The sequence below is a fragment of the Miniopterus natalensis genome, chromosome X (genome assembly GCF_054644295.1).
Source record: "Miniopterus natalensis isolate mMinNat1 chromosome X, mMinNat1.hap1, whole genome shotgun sequence".
Lineage (NCBI taxonomy): Eukaryota > Metazoa > Chordata > Mammalia > Chiroptera > Miniopteridae > Miniopterus > Miniopterus natalensis.
Genome location: NC_142103.1, coordinates 58238991 through 58262474, shown reverse-complemented (window position 1 = coordinate 58262474; position 23484 = coordinate 58238991). Strand labels below are relative to the sequence as shown.

General features: G+C 46.4%; 1 protein-coding gene across 6 annotated transcripts in view; it reads left to right on the top strand.

Moving 5' to 3' along the window:
- The window catches only part of DLG3 (discs large MAGUK scaffold protein 3), a 50968-nt gene extending 35356 nt beyond the window's left edge, over positions 1–15612 (top strand). For 3 of the 6 annotated variants that reach the window (XM_087829472.1, XM_016207429.2, XM_087829475.1), the window contains 10 exons: positions 4826–5002; positions 5250–5325; positions 6127–6226; positions 10162–10203; positions 11513–11563; positions 12132–12233; positions 12789–12961; positions 13377–13486; positions 13822–13913; positions 14979–15612. In XM_087829472.1, the coding sequence (XP_087685598.1) occupies positions 4826–5002; positions 5250–5325; positions 6127–6226; positions 10162–10203; positions 11513–11563; positions 12132–12233; positions 12789–12961; positions 13377–13486; positions 13822–13913; positions 14979–15085 (1030 nt within the window). In that variant the 3' untranslated portion in view covers positions 15086–15612. Of the gene's footprint in view, positions 1–4825; positions 5003–5249; positions 5326–6126; positions 6227–8414; positions 8461–10161; positions 10208–11368; positions 11389–11512; positions 11564–12131; positions 12234–12788; positions 12962–13376; positions 13487–13821; positions 13914–14978 lie in introns of all 6 variants that reach the window. The other 3 variants (XM_087829474.1, XM_016207428.2, XM_087829473.1) reach the window with 2 other exon arrangements.
- Positions 15613–23484: the final 7872 nt, after the last annotated feature.

The following is a 23484-nucleotide window of genomic DNA, read 5'->3' as shown; positions in this document are numbered from 1 at the left end:
TGGAGGCCTCCATGAAATTCTTTTTAGCTAGACCCAGAAAGAATAAAGGCTTTCTGAGGCTTCTAGTCTCCCAACACACCAGCTTGTCAGTAAGTTCACACATGTGGGGTGGGGCCAAGTGACAGAATGATTCATTATGGTCTTTCTTTAGGTGTCTGCAGACAAATAGATGTTGCTTTCTTCTTTTTTCCTGCTCACTCTCTTTTTGAGTCAGAGATTAAAAAGTTTGGTCACTGTATCATCTGGGCCTCACATGTATAGGATTTCAGTTCCAGGACAGTGGTTGTTTGGTTGAAAAGGGGCAGCAGTATGGTATCTACTTTGACTTTCTCTAGTTTTAGAGAAAGGTGCTCCTTCATCCTCTTACCAGGCCTAACCCAAGACATTTGTAACAGGGTGCCAATTCCCATCACTTCATTAGGTTTCCAGGCTGTTTGGAAGAGAGACTGTCACTGCTAGGTGGCCACAGGTTAGCATGCTTCTTAAAGAACTTACATAGGTAGTCGATATTTTTTGAAAATTCATTAAAGTCTAATGTACATACTTTTCTCAGTTACATGAAATATATGCCATTCAGAAGATGGTTTGACTTTACTACTCAAACCTGTGCTCTTTTACTGGGTTACTTTCCATGTGAAAGTTTAGTCTGGTGATGATAAAATAAAAAAAAAGCCAAGGCAATGAAGTCAGTTACAGAAGGCCTACTCAATGAATGCCAGACTTCTCAGGGGACTGAGGCTATCTATCCATGGACAGGCTTGGCTCACCACCCCCCAGAGTACGCTGTGGCGTGGCCACATGCAGGCGCTGCTGGCTCTGCACACACACCCAGGCTGCGTGCTTTTGCTCACGGAGTTCCCTCTAGCCGAAAGGCCTCTCCCATCTCTGTCTTTTGAAATCCTGAACTTTCATTGAGCCTCAGCTCAAAAGTTAGCACCTCCTTATAGTGTCCCCAAGCTAGATGTGATCTATGCTCCTGAATGCTTTTAGGCCTTGATTTGTCCTGCTTTGTGCCTCTCACTACAATATGCTCTACCAGACAGCACGCTCTACAGGCCAGGATCTCCCATCTATCGAACACAATACCCCATGCAGAGTGGACTCAATGAGTATTTAAATAATGGAAGAAAGGTATTTTCTAGACATAGCCAAATAGAGCATTAGCTTTTTTTCTCTTTCTTTTTTTCTTTCTTTTTAGCATTATTGTGACTGAGACCTCGTGACATTTTTCTGAGATTTAAGAGCCCAAGTCTGAAAGTCACCTGCCATCCAACTCTCCGTAAGGCCCTGTGTGTCTCTGGGCCTGGTTTTCATCATCTGTGAGGAAGTTTTTTGACAAACAAATTTTCAGCAGGAAAGAGACAAAGTGGGTTTAGAGAGAATTCACATCAAGGATTTGGAAAACAAATCAAAATTATGACAATGGAAGGACCAGTGAAGGAATTAGGAATGTTTAGCTTGATAGAGAAGACCTAGGAAAGACTCAGAGACATTAAATGCTAGAGCTGGAAAGAAACTTAGAGAAGTTCAAAGGAATTCCCTTTAATAGATAGGAAGTGGGACAAGATGACCGCTGAGACTCAGCTCTTTTCCCATTTGCAGTTATGATAGAAAAGGAAAATTTGTTAGTTCATCTTTCACATTCTCAGCTGAGAATGATCAGAATTTTAAATTCAAATATGCTGCTATGTCTTTGACAAAATCACAGTGTAAAAAGCATTGTCAGTTCTGTTGCTCAGTATTTCTCATTCAGAAATTCTTCAGGTAAAATTCAGACAGATATGGATACCACTTTTTATTGGGAAATTGCCTTTTTTGCCTTGTTTGCCGGGGAACTTAGAGCCAGACTTGTGCCTCATCTGAAGTAAATGACTCAAGCCAGGTGCTTGGTATATCAATTTCCCCTCTTTTTTAAAGTGCCCAGAAGAGTGCCTGGTTATATTAGATGCTCATAAATATTTGTTTAATTAATGAAGATCCTTAAGAATAGAATATTGTATCAATATTAAAAATATTAGTTTTGAAGAATATTCAATTATATGGGAAATATTAATGATATAATTTCAAGTGACAACTAAGGTTGCAAAATTGTATATACACACCATGTTTCCAACTTAGTGAAATGTGTATTTTTTTGTTTGTGTGTTTATTATATAATATTATACGATACCACAACAATATGAAGAGTGGTTATTTCTAAGTTATGTTAAATGTGATTTTTCTTTTCTAAGACTTGATATTTTTCTTACCTTTTGCAACAGCATGGATGGACCTGGAGATTATTATGTGAAATGAAATAAGCCAGTCAGAGAAAGACAAATACCATATGATTTCAGTTATATGTAGACTCTAATAAACAAACTAAAACAAAATATAAACTGACTCTTAGATACAGAGGACAGACTGACAGCTGTCATAGGGGAGCGGGGTTGGGGAACTGGGTGAAAAAGGTGAAGGGATGAAGCAAAAAAAAAAAAAAAAAATTCATAGCCCGAGTGGTGTGGTTCAGCAGTTGAGCGTCGACCTAGGATCCAGGAGATCGAGGTTCGATTCCCAGTCAGGGCACATGCTGGGTTGTGGGCTCGATCCCCAGTCGGGGGTGTGCAGGAGGCATCTCATCAATGACGACTCTCTCATCATTGATGTTTCTATCTCCCTCTCTCCCTCTCCCTTCCTCTCTCTGAAATCAATAAAGACATTTAAAAAAAAATACTCATAGACACAACAGTATGGTGATTACCAGAAGGAAATGGGTGGGGAGAGGTAAAAGAGGGTAAAGGGGCATAAATGGTGATAGAAATTAATGAATAACTTAAAATCTCAATTATTTTAATAGAATATACACAAAAATATTAATTATTTGCCTATTCTCCCCTTTTCTTGTTGTGTTTTAAACTTGTAACCAGTAAACTCTCACTTCTAATCTTCTACAGCCTCATCCCAATCTCTCCTAGTCATTTTTAACATCTTGCTTCCATCCCTTCCCAAACTAATTTGTGCTTCATCCAAATTCTGTTCTTTTTCTTACTACATTTGTTATAACCTTTGAAGCCTATAATGCCATTTAGTGTTTCTCATTGTCACTAGGAACAACTTCCAGAATGCCTTCCTTGCTTCAGGAGGTGCAAACACATTCAGATTTGATTGTGTCACACAAAACTCAGAACCTCATGTACAGAGCGAGTGCCTCCTTCATCTCCTGGCCTTGGCCTCTCTCCTTACTGGTCTGAGTGTGTAACTTGACAAGGGAGATAAAGGACTTTTTTCAGAGTTTGGGTATTTTCATTTTTAAACCTGACATTGATTTCTTTTTTGGTGAAATTTTTTTAATTGATTTTTTGAGAGAAAGGAAGGGAGAGGGAGAGAGAGATAGAAACGCTGATGAGAGAGAACCATTGATTGGCTGCCTCAACCTGGGCATGTGCCCTAACTGGAAATCAAACTGTGACCTCTTGGTGCACGGGCTGATGCTCAACTGAGCCACACCAGCCGGGCCTGACACTAATTTCTTAAGGGCTCTGTTTCAAGAAGTGTCAAAAGACAATGGGTATTTCACTTTCCACAGTTTTTTATTACATTCTATATTTCATTTGGGCCTGCATGTGGGGAGATGTCTAAGTCTTAGACTAGTTCTGGGAAGTCTACCAGTCTGTGGGGTGCAAAGGTGTTAACGGGAAAATGCAGAAGATAGTCAGAGCCTAGGTTGCAAGTAGAAAAATACAAACTTCTCACTGAAATAACCCATTTGTGGGGACTCCATATGAGGAGAGATGCAGTGGAGGAGAAAAGGAGATACTTTCATGCAGGCGAGTTGTTCCCTGAGTAGGAGCTGGTGTAAAGGACCAGCTTCACTAGAGCCAAAGTAAGCGATAGATCCTGAAGGATTGAGCTTGTAGCTTTGGTTTAAATTTGCCTTCAAATCCACCCCTCCCCTGTTATCCCATTACATATGAAGTCAAATTCATGTTCCTAAGTCTGTCTTGATGTATCTCTTCTCTATTCTCAAATCTTCAGAGGCCTTCCAAAATTTGCCCCCAACCTTTATTTCCAACCTCATTTCCGATGACTCCCAGCTGCACTTCCTTTTTCTCAAGCCTGCATGGTATACCTCCCTCCCCACCTTCTTCTACTGTCCCCTTTATCTCTTTACTCTGTATGTCTTGTCACAGGACCTGACTTCTGTCCCACATTAGTTAGCTGTATGACCTACATCAAATTATTCTTCCTCTCTGACTCTCCATTTCCATATATGTATATATGAGACACAGACTGAACTAGGAGACTTCTTCATAGGGTCCCTTTCAACTTTATCATCATGTGGGTCAACGTCAGCCTTAGCTTTTTCCATGGCTGCCCCAGGACACAGGGCCCTTTTCTCTTTTATGTTTCTACACCATTCTATACCATTCATTGTTTGGGATTGTAGTTAACATTTTTATGTCTTTTCTTCACCTGCTTTTTGAGGCTACATTTGTAAATTTGTAAATCGAGAAAGCCCATTGGTAGAGCTAGTTTGTTTCCCTAGGATGTGGGTGAGGGAGAGGACTATTGAGTATTTTCTACTTTGGACTTCCACCTTGTGTCTAGAAGCTGGGACGAGATGAGAGTTGAGAAAGATTTTTCCTTGATGAGAGAATGAAATGTTTGTTTGAGAACAGGGCACATATTAATGTCGGGACTGACAGAAGAGAATTCCGTCTCAGCTGCTGTGAGGCCACTGGGTCTGCGCTCTTTGGGTTGGCCTTCCAATGCCCTCCTTTCAGAGTGCCAGCCTCCTGGCATTGAGGGTTGGGATGATCACTTCATCTTTCACTGTGCATTTCAGGGCCCTGTTTGATTATGACCGGACTCGGGACAGCTGCCTGCCAAGCCAGGGGCTCAGCTTCTCCTATGGTGACATTCTGCATGTCGTCAATGCTTCAGATGATGAGTGGTGGCAGGCAAGACTGGTGACCCCACATGGAGAAAGTGAGCAAATCGGTGTGATACCCAGTAAGAAGAGGTGAGTTGTCATAATCATGAGAGAGGCCTTCCTCACCCTCTCCTTGGTACTGATTTCTTTCTTGCCTATTAAACTGTAAGTTGCTTGAGAGCAGGGGATGTGCTTTATTATTCCTTTTTGGTAGAGAGTTGGTGTTCAGGACATGGTTATGACTCAATGGGACAAAAAGTGGCTGCTGTGCCCTCTGCAACCCACTGCTGAGACTATCCACTGGCAGTAATAGGACTTGTTTCTGACTCCAAAACAGGGTGGAAAAGAAAGAGCGAGCTCGATTGAAAACTGTGAAGTTCCATGCCCGGACGGGGATGATTGAGTCTAACAGGGTAAGTGGGGATCCCCAAGGAAGTCAGCCAATATGTGAAGAGGAGTAAGAAGCTTGGAGTCTGCGTGGTGGATGAGAACTGGGGACCACAAAAGAATCCCTCTTTGTCAGGGGCCGACTCTGTCCTATCAGCATACTGACTGCTTTTATGAGAGCAGAGAGTGGGCACTCAAACTCTCTGGCCAGTGTGTACTCCTTCTGGGGAACTGGCTCTTGAAGATGTAATGGAGTCGGACTATCTGAAAGGCTGACTGGCTTGGGGCACATGAAACCACTGTGGGTGCCTCCCTGGCTGCAGACACTGTCGGAGCTGTGGGGACCCTCAGCAGGCCTCATCATCCAGCCCAGTAGGTAGCCCTACAGCTCTTGACTGCCCTTCAGACCAAATGAGGCCTAATGGCTCTTTCCATTCACCCCTGTTCTTCTATGAGCTTCGCAGGCCAAAGAAGTTCCGGCGCAATAGAGGGAAGACAGACATGGAGTAAATGACTCTGTTTATCAGTGGCACCTTAGGGCATGTGTCCAGGAGGCTACAGTGACCTTTGTGCTTTAGGAAGTACCAGTGAGTGCTGTGAGTCTGGATTAGGTAGAAATGTCTAACATCCCTACAACATTTTCCTGTAAACATAATTTTCCTCTTACATCAACTTTCATTTAATCTCATAGACTCCATTTGTGAAAAATGATCTTTTATTTAGCTCACCATTGTCTCCATTTTAGTTTTTCTTGCATGCTTTAAAATCCATTGTTCTGTTTTTTTTTTCCTTCTGTCCTTCCCCTCCATCTTCATGTTCTTTCACAGTCGATCAAAACGAAACGTAAAAAGAGTTTCCGCCTCTCTCGAAAGTTTCCATTTTACAAGAGCAAAGAAAACATGGCCCAGGAGAGCAGCATACAGGAACGTAAGTAGCAGCAGGGTACAGAGAGCAGCCGGCGCACAGCCCCGCCCTTTTCTTCATTTGCACCTCCCCTTGTGAGAGGACTGGGAACATGCGTGTGCTGGAGTGTCCATGTGTGCATGCGTGTGCATGTGTACCTGCTTGTTAGCAGAGGCAGGGTAGCAGTTGGTCTGCACAGGGAGACGCTGGGTCTTTTGTCCAGCTTATCACTCCAAAAGAATGTTGGAGGTTCTGAGTGGAACTGGTTCCAGGGCTGGCCTACTATGGTAGCGATAAGCAGTTCTCAGCCACAGTGTCGGCTTTGGAAAATTGGATTTTCAAGACAACCAGGTCTAGGGGCTCAGTGTTGCTCTCCTGGCTTCCTCCTCTTGTGTTTTCTTTTCTTTAACTTCACTCACCTATGTCAAGAGAAGAGTCTTTTCTTTGCTGGATGCCTGGAGTTGGGTCTACAACTCGAATCACACACACGTGCATCTGCACACAGGATTTCCACATGGCTCTAACAGACCTATGTCATCCCAGAGTGATTACAAAGCCAGCTTTCAAAATAAAATCCTTCTTCCTGAAGGAATTGGCATGGAAGAAAGAGCACTCAGCATTTTCCAAATAAAGATTTATTGAGAAACACGAAGCTGCTTTGGTAGAAAAGACCATATAGCTGAGCTAAATGAACTTTTGTATTTAATCCTCACCCGAGGATATTTTTTCCATTGCTTTTTAGAGAGTGGTAGGGAGGGGGAGAGACAGAGAGAGAGAGAAACATTGATGTGAGAGCGACACATTGGTTACCTCCCGCACGCGCTCTGACTGGGGCTGGGGATCGAGCCTGCAACCGAGGTACGTGCCCTTCACTGGAATTGAACCCGAGACCCTTCAATCCATGGGCCAACACTCTAACCACTGAGCCAAACCGGCCATGTTTTCATTGATTTTTAGAGAGAGAGGAAAGGAGGGAAGGAGGGGGAGAGAAAGAGAAACATCAGTATGAGAGAGAAACATTGATTGGTTGCCTGCACCAGGGATTGAGCCCACAACTTGGGCATGTGCCCTGACTGTGAATCAAACCCGCACCCTTTTGGTGTACAGGATGACACTCTAACCAACTGAGCCACCTGGCGAGGACTAAATGAACTTTTTATGAACCAATTTAATCCTGAGAATATTCATACTCTGACATATGCCTCAGAAATTAACTGCTCTGACCTGACCTTAAATATCAGGTCAGGCTGGTGAAATATTTCTCATGTGACTCATGGTGAATTGTAAACCTCTCTTCTGCCTCACAAGGAGGGGTCTTGGGGTCCTGGGCTATTGGGACTATAGTAGTTCCAATAGGGAATGTCATTTTTTTCTAGGCCAACCTGATTCATGGTCTTGGTATGTGTAGGTCATTGCCATCTAGTGTGGTTGCTAGTAGATACAAGGATGCCCTCATGCAGATGAAGGTTATGGCTCAAAATTCCAGGAATTTCAGTAAGGAGCACTAGGAGACGGTCACTTCAGTTCACCAGATGAGGGTACGCTGTTGGGTGGCCCAGCTGACGTGTAGGTTTACCTGTTGGATGAGAGCTGAAGCTGCCTAGTGCTTATCCTCTGGAAACTGAGCTCATCCCCTATGGTCTACACCACTCAGGCCAGCTTTGAAAGTCACACTCAGACTGCATGAAGCTTTCCCTAAAGGCTTTGGACAGAGTGAATCAGTGTTGGAAGAAAGCTCCTTGGGATGATGGCAGTTCTGCCTGCCTACCTACCACACATAGGTGTTTGCTCTTTCATGCACCTATAGAGGGAAATGGTGATTTTGGGGGCAAAGCAGAGACCTGGCTCTATAAAAAAAATTTAGTCAAAGCATGTGCTCCAAGCCTTGGAAAGTAACCTGTCCTGTCAGCCTGTAGGCCACCTGAGAAAAAGTCCACTCTGAGGCCTCTAGCAGCAAGTGAAGTCAGGTATCTTATTTGACCTGGGACGTTCTCTCTGTAGCAAAGTTCTTAACCTCACTGTAGCTATAGGTCTTCATAGTATTTCATACTTCTGTCACTAATGCTCACCTGGCTCTGTATTCTTCCTTCCCCTGTCTTTTTTCTCTATTTTCTCTCTTCTCCCTAATTCGTTCCCTCCCTCCCTTTCTCCCTCTCTCCGTCCCTGCCTCCCCCCCTCCTTCCCTCTTTGTCCTTGCTGTCTATGAAATCAGGACTTCCCTGGGTTAAGTGACGATTATTATGGAGCAAAGAACCTGAGTAAGTCAATTGTACACACCGTTCACTGTATTTTGGGCATGAGTGGAAATGCTGGGGTTGAGGTTATAGGGGATGTGGGGAAGGGTGAAGGGTGAGGGGAGGGCAATATTTGTGAGAACTCTGATGCCACAGCAGGAGGAAGTACAAGTGGCTGTGAATGTCACACTTCTGCTCTGGATCCCTGATACCGTAATAAAAGCCTGTCATTCATGTCTGTGTTTTCCTTTTGTACCTTGAAGTGATGGGGAGCCCACCACTTGGCATCCCACCTTATAAATAATGTTCGCAAAAAGTACTTCTACAGGGTGACTACTCAGCTCATCTCTAGCCTAGTGTTGAGGTGAGGGGTACCTGCCGGTTGGAGGCTTCTCCCAGTGACCCAACACTAAAGCATTGGGCTTCAGAATGAGCTGTTTCAGTCTCTCTAACTAGGAGCAAGAGCACTGTGAAGTCCTTTACCCAGCCTGCATCTGGGATCTCCCAGCAGGCCCAGGGACCTCAACAAACAGACATGGGCAGGCTTTCCACAGAGCATCTCTAAGGGGTGAGCTGGAGGGGTCTTCAGCGGCATTTGTGGACCATGTATATCTAGTGCTTTAGCTCAGGAGAACCCTGACTGACCTCTCCTCTCTGAAAAGAATCCTGGAGTAGAAAACGAAGGGACCTAGATGACAGGGCCTTAGCCTCCCCACTGTGCACAGAGGCACACATACATGTGGCTGTGCTGGGCAGCTTCCGTGAGCATATCCTCTCCCTCAATAAGTCCTAAAGGTATGAAGGTGGAGAGCTTCCTCAAGGGATTGCTCAGGAACTAGCCGTGGGTGGTAAGTCAGCCTGTCCTTCCTGGAGGCCACAGCATATCATGGTCTGGAACAGTGCCATCTTGGCTGAAATGAGCAATGTCTCTCTCCATAGTTTGTTGTGTCCATGTTCCATCTCCATTTGCCTGCTGTCTGGGGAGTGGTGGACTTTGCTTCAGCCAGACTGTGCCTATGCCTCCTGTGAGTGTGCCTGCTCAGCCCAGCCCAGATGTGGGCAGGTCCCAAGGCTCCAAGACAAGGAGAGCTGTCTTGTCCTCCAAGTGTTCTTTGTGTTTTGCCACGTCTGTTTTCGGGTGGATGGGGGAGCGCCCCCTCACTACTGAGGCTATGCCCTCCTTTTAGGTAGTGGTGGCAGGAGGGCAGTTGGTCCCACCAAGTGGTCAAAGCATTGTTACCTGGTGACTGCTTAGCCTACCCAGTGCTTAGCCTTGAAGTTTGGTAGCACCATGCAATTCTGTATTTTGGGGCCTCTATCTGGGAGGGAAATTCAAGAGTAGCCTTGTCCCTGGACTTTTCTTTGCTATTGTCACTGCCTTTCCTATTGGTAGTCTTAGGAGATGCATTTTGACATAAGATTTGGAAGCCATCCATTGTCAGGTCTTTGGATTCAGATTAAGAGGAAGCTGCCAAAGAATGGAGGGCTTATAGTGTATAGGGAGGGACTTGGCAGACCAAGAGGACTCTGGGGACTGGTATGAGGTAGCTGATGCTTAGGGCCGGAGCTGTGTCTCTCAGTTGGTAGCCTGGACGTGGCAGGTGTCCTGTTGCCTGACTTGGTTGATGGCTCAGTGTCTCTCTCCTGGAGCATTTGAGAGTTGTGCCGCGTATGACCTGTCAGGGGTGTGTTCTGAATTGGAGTCTCTTTCTTGTTGGCTTGCAGAGGGAGTGACATCCAACACCAGTGACAGCGAAAGCAGCTCCAGTAAGTGTGTGTCATTCTCCCCCATGTCGTGTTGCGCCACCATGTGTCCCAGCCACCCTCATTCCAGCATTGCAAGGCTGCTGTTTCTGTTCAGAGGCTAGTGCTTCTTTTAGCCATGTGCACTTTCAGATCCTGGACATGCTGTGGCCAGTTTGTCCTTGTGGGATGGGCTTCAGGCCTCGGATAAAAGGAGAGTAGAAGCCTGATGTCCTGGCTGGGACCTCACTTAAAACATCCCTGGGGCCCTGGGAAGGGTGAGCTTCCAGTGAGGAAATCCCTGCCACAGGTATTATGGGCCGTAGGTGCTGCCAGGTTTACAGATTTGCTCAAAGACCAAAGGAAAAATGGCTCCTGTGGGATATTGTCCTGAATTGCCTTGCCAAGTTGTAGGCCCTCCTTGGTTAAGGTTTAATGTCCTTGCCTTTAAGCTGGGTTAAATGATCAGGTAACTGCCCCCTTTGCCTTCAGAGATCCTGTGACGAAGCCAGAGAAGCCACAATGCAAACCCCATGAACTTTGGGAGCACTGGCCTCCTGGCAGAAAATCTGCCCAGAAGTCTTCGGCTCAGAGGAAGCCTGTGAGCAAGCATCCTGGGGCTTGATGCAAGCATCACTGCCTTCCCCGGCACTGCTGCCAGCTGCCAGCTTCTTTGGGACCTCCATTCACCCTGCACCGAGTGGCTTGGCAATGTTTTGGGAAAAGCTCATGATTGCTAGGATATATGGAGCTCTATCATGAGGATAGAACAGGCCTCAGCTTGGCTCTTAAAGGGCACTTGGGACCTTAGCCCAGCCTTGTGCCACTTTTCTGGATGCTTCTTCCAGTGAGTGGGGGATAGATAGACCCTTAAAAGGCCAAAGTTAGGCTGCAGCTCTGGGGACCTGCAGGAGTGTCCTGACTCTCTGCCTGCTGGCGCGGGGAGTGTGTCTAGACCAGTTGAAGCTTCCCTGTGATTCTTACCAGAGCAAGAGGGCAACTGAGCACAGGTGACTGTTACCTATAAGAACAGTTCCTGTGCTCAGGAACCACTGGGGTGGTTTCTGGTGCAGGCTTCATGATTTCTGGGTTGCGTCTGTTTGTTCAGCTATATTTCGCTGAACAAGAGGACTCCTAGCTCCTGTCCTGGGGCAGTGAAGGCTTCCTGTGCTTTTTTGCCAACGGGAAGCAGACAGGCCCACGGGGCAGGTGTGAGTAGGCACGACTCGACTAGGCTGTTTTCTGGCACAGGTGGGAGTGAGGTAAGTGGTGTAGGAAGACAAGGACACAGGCAGATTAGGGAGTGCTAACATGTCTCCTTTTTTTGTTGCAGAGGGACAAGAGGATGCTATTTTGTCATATGAACCAGTGACTCGGCAAGAAAGTATGCCCTTTTCTGAGAATCTTGTCTTCTAGCCAGTCTCACAATCATGGGGCCCAACACAGTGGTGGGACATGGTGTCAGGGAAGAGTGTGGGGGAGCAGGAGGGCACATGCAGCCCCGGGGCCTCGTCCTCTTCCCCTTCTTCCTGTTGGAGGTGTGCGGCCTCCTGGTGCGCACCCTTACCCCTGACCGCACCTGTGCTCGCTGCCAGGGTGCCTTCCAAAGGGTAGGACAGATTTACAAGGATGACAGGGCAATTTCACTAGCTGTAGCCGCTGCTAAAAGGGAGGTCCTGGTCACATCCCTTCAGTGGCTGCTCTGAAAGAACCTTGCTTAGCTGCTGGTGTCCATACAGAGATTTCTCCTGAATATGTTGGAAGGGGAGATGCCTTAGACTTAGATATTTTCAAATAAAGCCTCTTGGATGTCTTTGTAGTTAAAAAGCTGGCAAATGGCTGTGGACACTGTGCTGTCTGAACAGGAGCTTCAGTGTTCTGGGCAGATTTGTAGGTAGAGCAGGCCATCCAGTGGGGGCCTTGCTCACTACCTCCATGCACTCTCTCTCCAGTTCACTATGCAAGACCCGTGATCATCCTTGGCCCAATGAAGGACAGAGTCAATGATGACCTGATTTCAGAGTTCCCGCATAAGTTTGGATCCTGTGTGCCACGTAAGAGCCCAGGAAGGCTGTGGGTATGGGGTGTTGGTGCCCTGGGATTTGTTGCTGTGATGTTATGGAAATGGTGTGAGACCACGTTCTAGGGTGCCCTTGAAACAGGGTGCATCTAATACCCTAGAAGAGATTAGGCAGCACTAGATTCCCCCAAAGCTGATGAGGTTGGAGGAAGACGTCAGAGCAGTCTGCTCACTCCCTTGGGAAATGTTTGGGTGTTGATGGTCAGGAATGGCGGGACAAGTGCAAGGCCCAGCCCAAGTGGTGTTGGCATGGCCCACTGGGCAGCTCGTTACATTCGCTTGCTCCTGTACCACCTTTGCTACCTCTGCCAGGCCTTGGTCCAGGAAACCCCACCTTTATGGTCTAGTTGAACCTAAAACAAACAGCCCATGTGTGTGAGAGTTGCGGTTAGAGGAGAAGTAGGCAAGACAAGCTTCTTCCCAGCTGCTTTCCCCCACTCATTTCACCTTTGGAGTGGCCTTGGCACCCAGGTGAGAGAGGAGCATGTCATTGTCCTTGGGCTGCCCATCGTTTCCTTTCTTCCTTCAGATACTACGCGGCCTCGGCGTGAGAATGAGGTGGACGGCCAGGACTACCACTTCGTGGTATCCCGAGAACAAATGGAGAAGGACATTCAGGACAACAAGTTCATCGAGGCAGGCCAATTCAATGATAATCTCTATGGGACCAGCATCCAGTCAGTGCGCGCAGTGGCAGAGAGGGTAAGGACGGGAGATAGCCCTGCTAGATAAGTAATGCTCAGAGGGCGCACAGAAGGCTACCTGCCACAGCTCCGCTGGGATCTTCATTCTCCCAGCACAGGGCCTACCAAGCAGCGCTGTTGACCAAAGCCATGCCCGCCCTGCATGTTCCCAGCCCCCAGATGGAGGGGTCTGCCTGTCTCCTCCATACATCTCACTCCAGAGTGTCACCCACTTGAATAGGGATCCCTCTGTGGGCCTGGCCTTTTCTGGGTAGTAGGAGCAAAATGTGGAGCCTGGGTAGGTACCTCTGGGGTAGAATCTTCTAGGCTTTTCTGGGTTCCACCTAGGGGGATGTTGGGGTTTCCACTGGGGAAGTGCTTGGGGTTCAGTTGACAGGGTCTGGGTGGGCTGATGCAAGGTGTTGCTTTTCCAGGGCAAGCACTGCATCTTAGATGTTTCCGGCAATGCTATTAAGAGGCTGCAGCAAGCACAACTTTACCCCATTGCCATTTTCATCAAGCCCAAGTCCATTGAAGCACTTATGTAAGTATTTGCTGAGACTCGCACTCCTGAATAGGAGAGGGCTCTGGAAAGGGAACAGAAAATGAAGTGATTGGTTGGGCTGGTGGGTGCCCCAGCAGAAGTGCAAAGGGAGGTCTGCGCCCCAGCTCTGGTCCCCTAGGGCTCCCAGTGTGAGTGACACACTTGTGTTTCTGGGTGAGCTTTTAGACTTGGAAGGTTTGAGGAACATGGGGAGCCATGGGCCATGCTCCTCTCAGAGGGCAGCTGAGCAGGTTTTCAGGGAGCCTGGAATAACATTTTGTGTTAATCAGAACATAGAATCTAGTTTGGTACTACATTTCTTCTGTCATTGGCAGGGAAATGAACCGACGGCAGACATATGAACAAGCAAATAAGATCTATGACAAAGCCATGAAGCTGGAGCAGGAGTTCGGAGAATACTTCACAGGTAAAGACCTCAGCCGCCCAGTCTGGCTCATATGGGACCAGTCAACACCTGTTCTATAAGGGTCTCCACGAGGCTTAGCCACCTCGCATACTTTCTGGGGGCTTTTGAGCTCATACCTTTCCAAAGTACTCGAGTGGCCTGCAGCCCGCCAGAGCACTTTACCCAGTTTATAGTATCAACCACCATCACCAATACTGCCTTAGATCATTTGGGGTTTTTTTGTCTTCATGTGCCTAGTAGAGTGGATGCTCCCTACATGACTATGTTCCCCTCTTCCCACTTCCAGTACTTGGCCTTGCATGCTTTAGGTGCTGAATAAACGTTGGTTGTTGATGATGGTTCCTTGGTGTGTGTTCAAGTTGTTTGTCTGCATGTGTGTGCACGTGACTATGGAGGTCAGTTCCTCAGAGGTTGGCAGGGTGTCAGTAACATGTTGCTTACCTTTTCATGTACAGTGACATGTATGTATAGGTTGGTGCAGAGTAAACTCTAGCAGGGGCATTACTAAGTGAACCGGGACAGGATCTGTAACTATCCTGTCATCCCTTGGGTTTTGGAGAGTCCCCTTTACTGTGAGCATCCGCGTCCTTGTGTGCTGGGCTGACCTCTGAAAGAGAGCAGATGTGACTGCCCCAGGAGCACTGTCTCTTGCCAGAAATCATGTCTTCCAGCTCTTTCTCTATAACTGGGATTTTCCCAGTTTTCTGGTTATGGCTGCTTGAGAACTACCAGCTGTTGGCTTCCCCGTGGCCAAGGGCAGCGTGAGCTGCAAGGTCTGGCATCTAATGGGCACTCAGTAAAAGTTTGTGAGCAACACAGTTTCCTGTTCATTGCTACTTAGTCTCACTGTCTCAGCAAATTAACTTCAAGCCCTGAGCTGGGAGTGCCTACCAGTTTTCCTTGCTACCTAGGCTCACAGATAGCGACCTAGCGACACCAACCCCGCGGCCATGCGGGCACTGCGTGCCGGGCTGAGCTGTAGGCCTGTTGGGACAGGCCAGATTGCTGGGGTTTCGGGGGATGCTGTGGACCACAGTAATAATTCTGTTTTCCTCTTCACTCTAGCCATTGTACAGGGTGACTCACTGGAAGAGATTTATAACAAGATCAAGCAAATCATTGAGGACCAGTCTGGGCACTACATTTGGGTCCCCTCCCCTGAAAAACTCTGAAGAAGCCCCTCCATCCTTTCTCTTATGAACAGAAGAAATCAAGCCCCTCTTCCCTCCTCCCTCTTCATTCCTGTCCCCATGGGGAGAACAAATGACTATTGTTCCTATCCCCTTTTTTAGATATGTCAAAAAATTGTTTTCTAGTCCCGTTCTGTTTTTTTAAATTTTTGTTTTGTTTGAGTTTATTTTGGGGGGATGATGCCATCTCACTCATCATGTGACTGTGCCCATTCCTGCATGGACCTTTCCCAAGCACTAGCACAGGTGCAAATCCATCAGAGTCATTGTTTTCATAAAAATCAAGCAGAAGCGAAGAGAAGAGAGGAGGACTAATGGAAAGACAGACTCCGGACAGCTGCCTGGTTTTGACATGAGCTCAGCGCACCACGATGAGGTGCTCCTGCGTCTCCGCCTGTCCGTACCGCTGTCATGCAGCTCCGAATGGTGCGATATCATGGCGACAGAAAGTATCTTATTTATATACAGATATATATATGTAATTTATCTAAAATATATAGAAATTATTATATATATATATTATACACTCTCATATAATATATATATATACACACACACACACACACATCACATCTTTGGACTAGAAAATCTATGGAGACTTCATCAGTGGTACTGTGTTGTTAGAGAAATGCTTTAATTTTCATATTCCAATTAGATGGCATCTTATACCCCAACTGGTTGGGGAGGGATTGAAATTTGTAGTAAGTGCTGTACCAAGGGCACTCACACTTGGTCATTCTCTTGAGAGCTTGGGTTTTCTCTGGAGGGGGCCAGCTGGAGGCCTTCGAGAAAGGGCTTTGGCCTGGGGTGAGAGGGCTGGAGACTTAACCATGAACCAGCTATTGCCCCTGAGGTGCAATCAGTACTGTGTATGGAAATAGAGAGAATGGTTAATGATGCTCCATATTAAATTGCCTATTGTTTTTGCCACCTGATGTCTGCATGAGAGATTTCCTTTTTGTTCATTTTTAAGCTGCTGTTAAACCAAAACCATGTTGTGCTACTGTGTCAGCCTTTTCATTATTTGAAATTTTACTTTTACTGTTTAAGTGAATGTGTAGAATCCAATTTGACAGTGTTCTAAAGGCTCGTGATGTCACTGTGCCTTGTGATAGAGAAGGTGATGCAGACTGGGTCAGCAGGACAGGAAGTGAGGGCTGGTGAGAACTGAGAGCAGTACCTGGGGCTCTGCATTGCAATGTGGCCCTTTACTCACCTGCCTGGGACATGCTGGGCTCAGCTGAGGCCCCCAATGGGGCCCACTGACAGGGACAGGGAGTCACTTGCCTTCTAGCTCTGTGCGGGAACAGTGGGACAGCACTGGCCTTGGCCAGCCATGTTAAGAGAAGTTTGATTTGGTTTTCTTTCACAGCTGCTTTATATGCCCTACCCTCCCCCCCCCAACAGCTGGTAGCTTACTGTTTCTTCAAGGAGGAAGCTGACTTTCATGCTGTCAGTTTGAGCTGTAGAGCCAAGATTCACTTAATGGCCACATGTGAAACCTTGTTGCCCTTTCCCAGAATCAGATGGCAGTGATGTGGTCAAGGGAGTTTTTCTTTGACCATAAATGGAGGCGACAGGTGTGGCTCAGGCCCCTCCCCCCCATGCTTCTTTGAAGCCACTGTGCCTCTGTCACCTCCACTCTGGAGGTGTGACACGGGAGAAGAGAGCCGATGTGCTTGGCCCCTTTGGGTTGAGTCTTGTTTCTAGGCCATTGTGTTAGAGCAGTGTGAATGATGCCATGTTGAAGACACTTTGCGTGCTACCAGCCAGATTTTGGAAATCTGGTAACAGTTCTCCTACCAGCATAATGAGGGTAACTGTAAAGTGTGGGTCCCAGAATGAGGGTAAAGAAAGAGCAGCAGCTTTACCTGGGCAGTACACTGGATTGAAGGCAGAGAGGGGTAAGTGATGGCCGATAATGACTGATGACGAAGGGTGAGCAGGGAGTGTTGATTTCTCTGATGTTAAGTAACTGATGTAAGTCTGACTGATGCTCAACCCTCTACCCCTCCCAGGGAAGAAAAGCAAAGATTCAAAGTAAGCATGACACTAGTTGGTTTACCAGTGTTCCTTCCAAGGAGACATATATTTTTTAATAAATGATAGTTGCAATGAACTGTGGCTCAGAGACCTTCTTGAAGTAGTTGGGGAGGGAGGCATGGCGTCACAGCAGTGGGGAAAATGTCTCAAACCTGTTCAGGGCCAAAAGGCTCTTTCCTTAGTGATCATTAGCTGAGCGAGTCAGGTGTTCCTCTGTCTGGATGGTTCTAGACCCCTGTGGCCATAGCAGGTCCTCCACCCAGGCCCCAAAACACTGCTTCAGATAGCACCAACCAGGTCTGGGAAGGGGTCCCCACATCCTTGATGGCAGAATGTTGATATTTTCCCCAAAAGTACACAAGATGGGAGATGCCTCCTGCAGCAAAGAGGTTTGTTAGAGAAAGCAAGGGCCAAGTTAGCAGCAGAGAACTGAGTAAGATGGTGAGAAAAAGCTGGCCTACCAGCTACCGGTGTGCCCAGAAAGCATTGACAGCTCAGGAGAAAATGAGGGGGAGGTGGACCCAGAGGAGGCCCCAGCTGGCAGAGCAGGGTGGCAGTCATCCCTACAGACCTGGAAACATCAAAGGTAGACACCCCCTGACCATAAGCTCTGCTGTGACCTGATGGCTAGAGCCCCATCTCTGTATGGGGACAACACTGGGATCTCTCCCCAGTTCTGCTGCTGACAGTACAGCTCAGGGCACCTCGGTTTTGTCTGTAACAGACCTTAAATTACAGCATTCATAGGATGATACTCATGACTACATAAAATATTTGTTCAGGCACAAATGACCAACTTTATCTTAAGGTGGAAGTGCTTCGGGAAATGAGCTAATGAAAGCAAAATCTTTACCCAAAACAAGTGTGGAAGCAGTGTTCAAGGATGACCCTAATAACAGATGCAGAAGAAAGTGGGAGTTGAGCTGCAGGACTGGGAAGAAACTAGAGTAAAACAGGATGGGGCTGAAAAGGGACACCCAGCTCCAGCAGAGGGGTCAGTACTGAAGGATAATGGAGCCTCTTCCACAGGGACAGTGCTTGCCAGGTGGCAACCACTAGAAGCTCAAGATGTCAGAAAACCTTGTAGAAATGAGCTGAGCGGTTGTTGGGAGAGCCGTTAGCTTTGTCCAACAAGTGTGCTGGGGTTAGAAGTGCATCTAGGTGCCTGGTGAGCCACCTGGGTCTTGGCAGTACTCAGTCAGACTCAGTCTCCCCAAGTTTTGTCCTTCATCCTTGTTCCTACCTAGGGTTTTATGGCTTCAATTCTATTAATCCTTTTACCCATTCAGTCATTTCCTTGTCATGTTTTGGACATTTTATTATCACCGCAAATAACTTTCTGGAGCTCAAAATCCAATTTCCTCAAAAGCCTCTCTCTTCCCCATCTCTTCCAAGAAATAGCAGAACTGGCTCCTGTGCACCTTGGTTCGTCCCCAATGAACAGGGTCTTGGTACATGAGCCTTGCCAGAGCACAGAAGGGCTTCATTGGTGAAGCCTCTATGGGACTTGATCTGCAGAGCCATGCCCTGTGTCAGTATGATACCCACTGGTGCCTTCCCATTCAGCTGGATGAACTACCTGCGTGTCCTACCCCTCTCTTGTCACTGGCACTCTAACCAGAAGTATCTAGCATATTTTGAAGGACTGGAAAGGGGTTGATTGAGAAGGATTCAGATCTGCCTGCCCACAGTGAAGAGCATGTGCAAGAGGATGTTCCCTGACTGGCCTTCTGGTGCCAATGATCATTCTCCACATACTGACAGAATTCACTATCTAAAGTGCTCTCACCCTCTGGGAGCCTGTTACCTACGGGAAAAAGTCCAAGCTCCTTAGGATGGCCCTTTTGCCATCAGGCCTTGGCCTTTCTCTGCTGTCTCATCTTTTGCTGTGTCCCCGTGTGCTCCCACCACAAGTTCCCTGAATGCACCACAACCCTGTCTTTACTGACACTTTTTTTTCTGCCCATAAATGCCCTTGCTGCCACCCATCTTGCTTACCTGGAAGAGTCCTCTTAATATTTTAAGACTCAATTCCAAAATTCCCCTCCTTCTATGCTGCCTTTCCTGAAGCACCTCCTATTTTCCCTCTCACCCCAGAGGTTGAACTGGCGTGTCCATCCTTTGTGCTCTATTAGACCAAGTAAGAACGTTAGTCATTGTAACATGCTTACTATGTCACAAACACTACTAAGTGCTTTATGCATTTTAATTCACTTATTCCCAAAACAGTCCTATGAGGTAGGTGCTCTTACTATCCTCGTGTTGCAGATGAGGAAACTGAGGCACAAGGTCAGAGCTAAAAGCGGGTTGTCAAACACAGGCTGTATGACTGCAGTAGCTGTGCTCTTAATGGCTACACTGTGCTACCGCTCACTTTGCCACACTTGGAACATTTTACTGACCCTCTCTACGTGTGTCTTCTTCTCCTTGACTTCTCTTTGAGAGCAGAGACTATGTCTTATTCATCTTCATATCTCCAGCATTTAGCACAATATCTGTCACATAGTAGGTGCCCAGTAAAAGGGAAGAGATGTGCTAGTCTTTGGCTCAAGCTTGGAGGGTAGATATTTGAGTAGGCCTAAACCTGTGGTTAATATGATTTTTTTGTTTATTTTATGGAGAGTTTCATTCTGGGGTACCTGAAATCTCCTCTGGGATCTTGCTCCATTAATTATGACTCCTTTTCATTGCCAACCACTTCCTCTCCTTTAGCACCTTCCCTTTTCACTCTGCTGTCTTCTCACCAAGAACTATTCTGCTCCCGCTCACTGACCATCCGTTTGTTCATTCAACACAAGTTTATCAAATGCCCAAAGCCCTCAAAGTCAGCCATGATAGCCCAAGCATGACATTCAAAGACACTTTTCTCCCCCTTAATGGCATAGAAGTATGAAAAGGCCATGTCCCTGCTTTCACCATTGACTTCATTTCTCTTTAGGCCACTTCGGCTTTTCCTTGACTCTTTCACTCACTCTTCTCCCACCTCCCAAGTGTCACCATTTCCTAGTCACTTAGGTCCAAAACTTGATTCCTCTCCTCTAGTCATCATATCCAATCTCCTACCAAAGCTTGTTGGTTCTTTGTAATGCCTGTTCAGTCCTTTGTTTTCATTATCACTGCTCCTACCCTCGTAATAAGAAGAGCATTGCTTGGTGAGCACTTAGTGATAGGCATTGTGCTTGGTGCCAGAAACAACGAATGAAGACAGTCCCTGCTCTTGAGGTCCTTACAGTCTAGTGGGGCAGGGCAACAAACTAGTAAATAACTGAGTGTATAATTAATTACACATTCTTCCAAATGCTATGAAGGAAATTAATAGGATGCAGTGATAGAGGATAACATAGTGAGAGGACCTGCTTAGAGAAGGTGCCTGGGGAAGGTTCTGTGAGGAAGTGACATTCAAGTTGAGCCCAGTAAGATCAGTAGGATCAGCTTGGTGGAGGAGAGGGTGTGGGATGTGGGGAAGGGAAGTATTTAACACTCTCTACTGGCCTCAATCTTCTTTTCCAGTCTACTTGCCTTTTTACCTGTGACCAAGGCCTCTGTCTGGAATGTTTCCAGTCCTCATCTCTGTAAAACCCTGCCCTTCTTTTGCACCACTCTAGCAGTTCATGCTGAACTTGTTCTGTTCTTCCTGGCATGATAGCTATTTGTCTGTAATGTACTTCTTCAACTAGATGAAAAGCTCCTAGAAGGCTGGGATTGCATCCAGTGGATCTTTGCATCCCTTAGAGCAGTTAATATGTGCCAGATGCTCAATAAATGATTGTGGAATGGCCTTCCGCTTTCTGGACTTCATGGTCTTAATCTAAAACATGAGGAAGTTGCATAGATGATCTCTAAGGCCTCTCCCATTGATGGGAAAATAGAGTACTAAAGGCCATGTACTATGCTGAATCTTGCCCCCCCCCCCCCAAAGACAAAGATTGTTCATGGCCTTTTGCAAATTTTCAGTTCAAAAAAACAAATGAATAGTGATGCTGATGACATAGAAGGCTAAAATGCAGCTGTCAAAGAACATGGCACATGAGCACATTGTTTATACACAATTAAGCATTACTCGCGGACGGGGCTAGGTGCCTGCTGTGAGGGAGCAAGGGATTCACAGGAGACGTGTCGACTAGGACAGGGGCATTTGCTTTTCCCAATTGGGCAGAGGGGTAGGATTCTAAGACAACTTAAAAAAAGAAAAAGAAAATGTGATAGAAGAGGTTGTTGGTTCTGATGACTTAGTTGGACAAAGAAACGGTACTAGGGAAATATGGGGATGGATGTTTCAAATGTACCACCAGATGCCCTCAGAAGGAGAGTTCAGGTGCCCTGCAGTGGCAAACAGTAGTTCCTGGTCGTAGTTCCTAGTGAGAGCTGTTTGAGGGTGGAGGGGGCCATGGAAGAACAGTCAACAGGGGGAGCAGGAACCAGGAGGCATGGAAACTGTGCTGCGCCCTGCAGGGGATGATATACCAGGCTTGTCTTTCAGTCAGAGCAATTGCTGGGTTTGTGTTTGTTAGTTGAAATTCAAGCTTTTCAACTTTCAACTTTTCTTGAGGAAGTAAAAAGGTTCATGGAGTACCTCTCTATTCTGGTCTATTGGAGAGGTTGAGGTATTATTCCTAAGCAGAATAAGGGGGAAAATGAAAAAGAAAAAGACAAAAGAAATCAGGAGGAAAAGGTATAAAGACCCTAAAGAGGTCCAAGGGGAGACCCACTGCTGTTCAGTGGAGCAATGTCAAAGCAGGAGACAAAAAAGGGCAGGCTGCAGGCTCCACCAGGGGTGAACTGGGTCATTATACAGAAAAAATAACAATAAACAATAGAGAAGGTAAAAGGGAATAAAAACCAGGGTCATGACTGTGATGACTAGAAGAATGGAAAACAACAAAAAAGGTAAAAATCCCCGCATCCTTGGAGCCACCCTATAACAGGAAGCCTTTACAGGAGGGGAAAAGACAGGTCTCCAGGAGAATGACAAGAGGGGTCAAGACAGTAGGGGCAGGAAAACATAACCCTGCCAGACAGCAAGAGCTGAATAATAGCAGCAAACTTTCCAAAAGCACTTACTATGTGTCAGACATCACTCTAAGAGCTTTGCATGTATTTACTCATTTACTTTTTTTTAAAAAAAAAAATGTCTTTATTGATTTCAGAGAGAGGAAGGGAGAGGGAGAGAGAGAGAGAGAAACATCAATGATGAGAGTCATTGATCGGCTGCCTCCTGCACGCCCCCCCCCCCACTGGGCACCGAGCCCGCAACCCGGGCATGTGCCCTGACCGTTAATCAAACTTCAATCTCCTGGATCCTAGGTTGATGCTCAGCTGCTGAGCCACGCCCGGCTGAGCCCTCGTTTACTCTTTACAACTCTATGACTGCTGTTACAGACTTTATATAGATGAAGAAACTGAAGCCTGAAGAGATTAAGTAACTTAGCCAAGGTTGTACAGCTAAGTGGAAGAGCAAGGACTTGAATCCAGTGGCTCCAGGTTGTATGCCACTGTGCTGTGCTGCCTCTAATTCCCACTTCCCTCCTCGGCATTTCTTTGCAGTCTGGCTTTTGCCCTCACTGCCCCATTGAAACTGTGCTCTCAGAAGTCAGTATGGCTTCCAAGTCACCAGATTTTATACTTTCACAGACCTCATACTCATCAACTTCTCTGCCACATTTGACACTGTTAAAATATCTCCCCACTCAGACTTGAAACCTTTGTATTATCTCTGATTATGTCTCTATAATAGTCCTCATTTTCAACCATCACCGTTTTCATTGCTATTATCCCAATTCACTTCTTCACTATTTTCATTCATTCAACAAACACACATATTATTCTATGTGTCTGCCCTTATAGAGCTTACTGTTGAGGAGATGGTCAAATAAGTATATATTTACAAACTGGTAAGTGCTGTTAATGAAAATGTGGGGCTTTATAAAAGGGTGAAATATGGAAATTATAATGGCCTCCAAATTAATCTTCCTTCCTCTAGACTTTCCCTTCTCCAATCCAATTTACCCACTGTTGTCCAGATTAATGTTCCTGGAGTCTGTCTCTGACCTTACCACTCCCCGGCTCAAATTCCTCAATAGCTTACAGAATGAAGTCCAAACTCCTTAGCTAGATAACTGATACCCTTTGTAATCTAGTTCCAACCAACCTTTTTCAGCTTTCCCTCACTACTCCCCTTCAAGCACTCTATCTGCAAATTAACAGGAAAAAGACTACGTGCCCTTGGCTTGCGTTATTTATTTTTTGTCTTGGAACACCCTTCCCCTCATCCCTTGTGTCCAAATCTTATACATCGTTAAAGTCTAGTTCAACCTTCTTCTCCACATAGCATCTCTTGA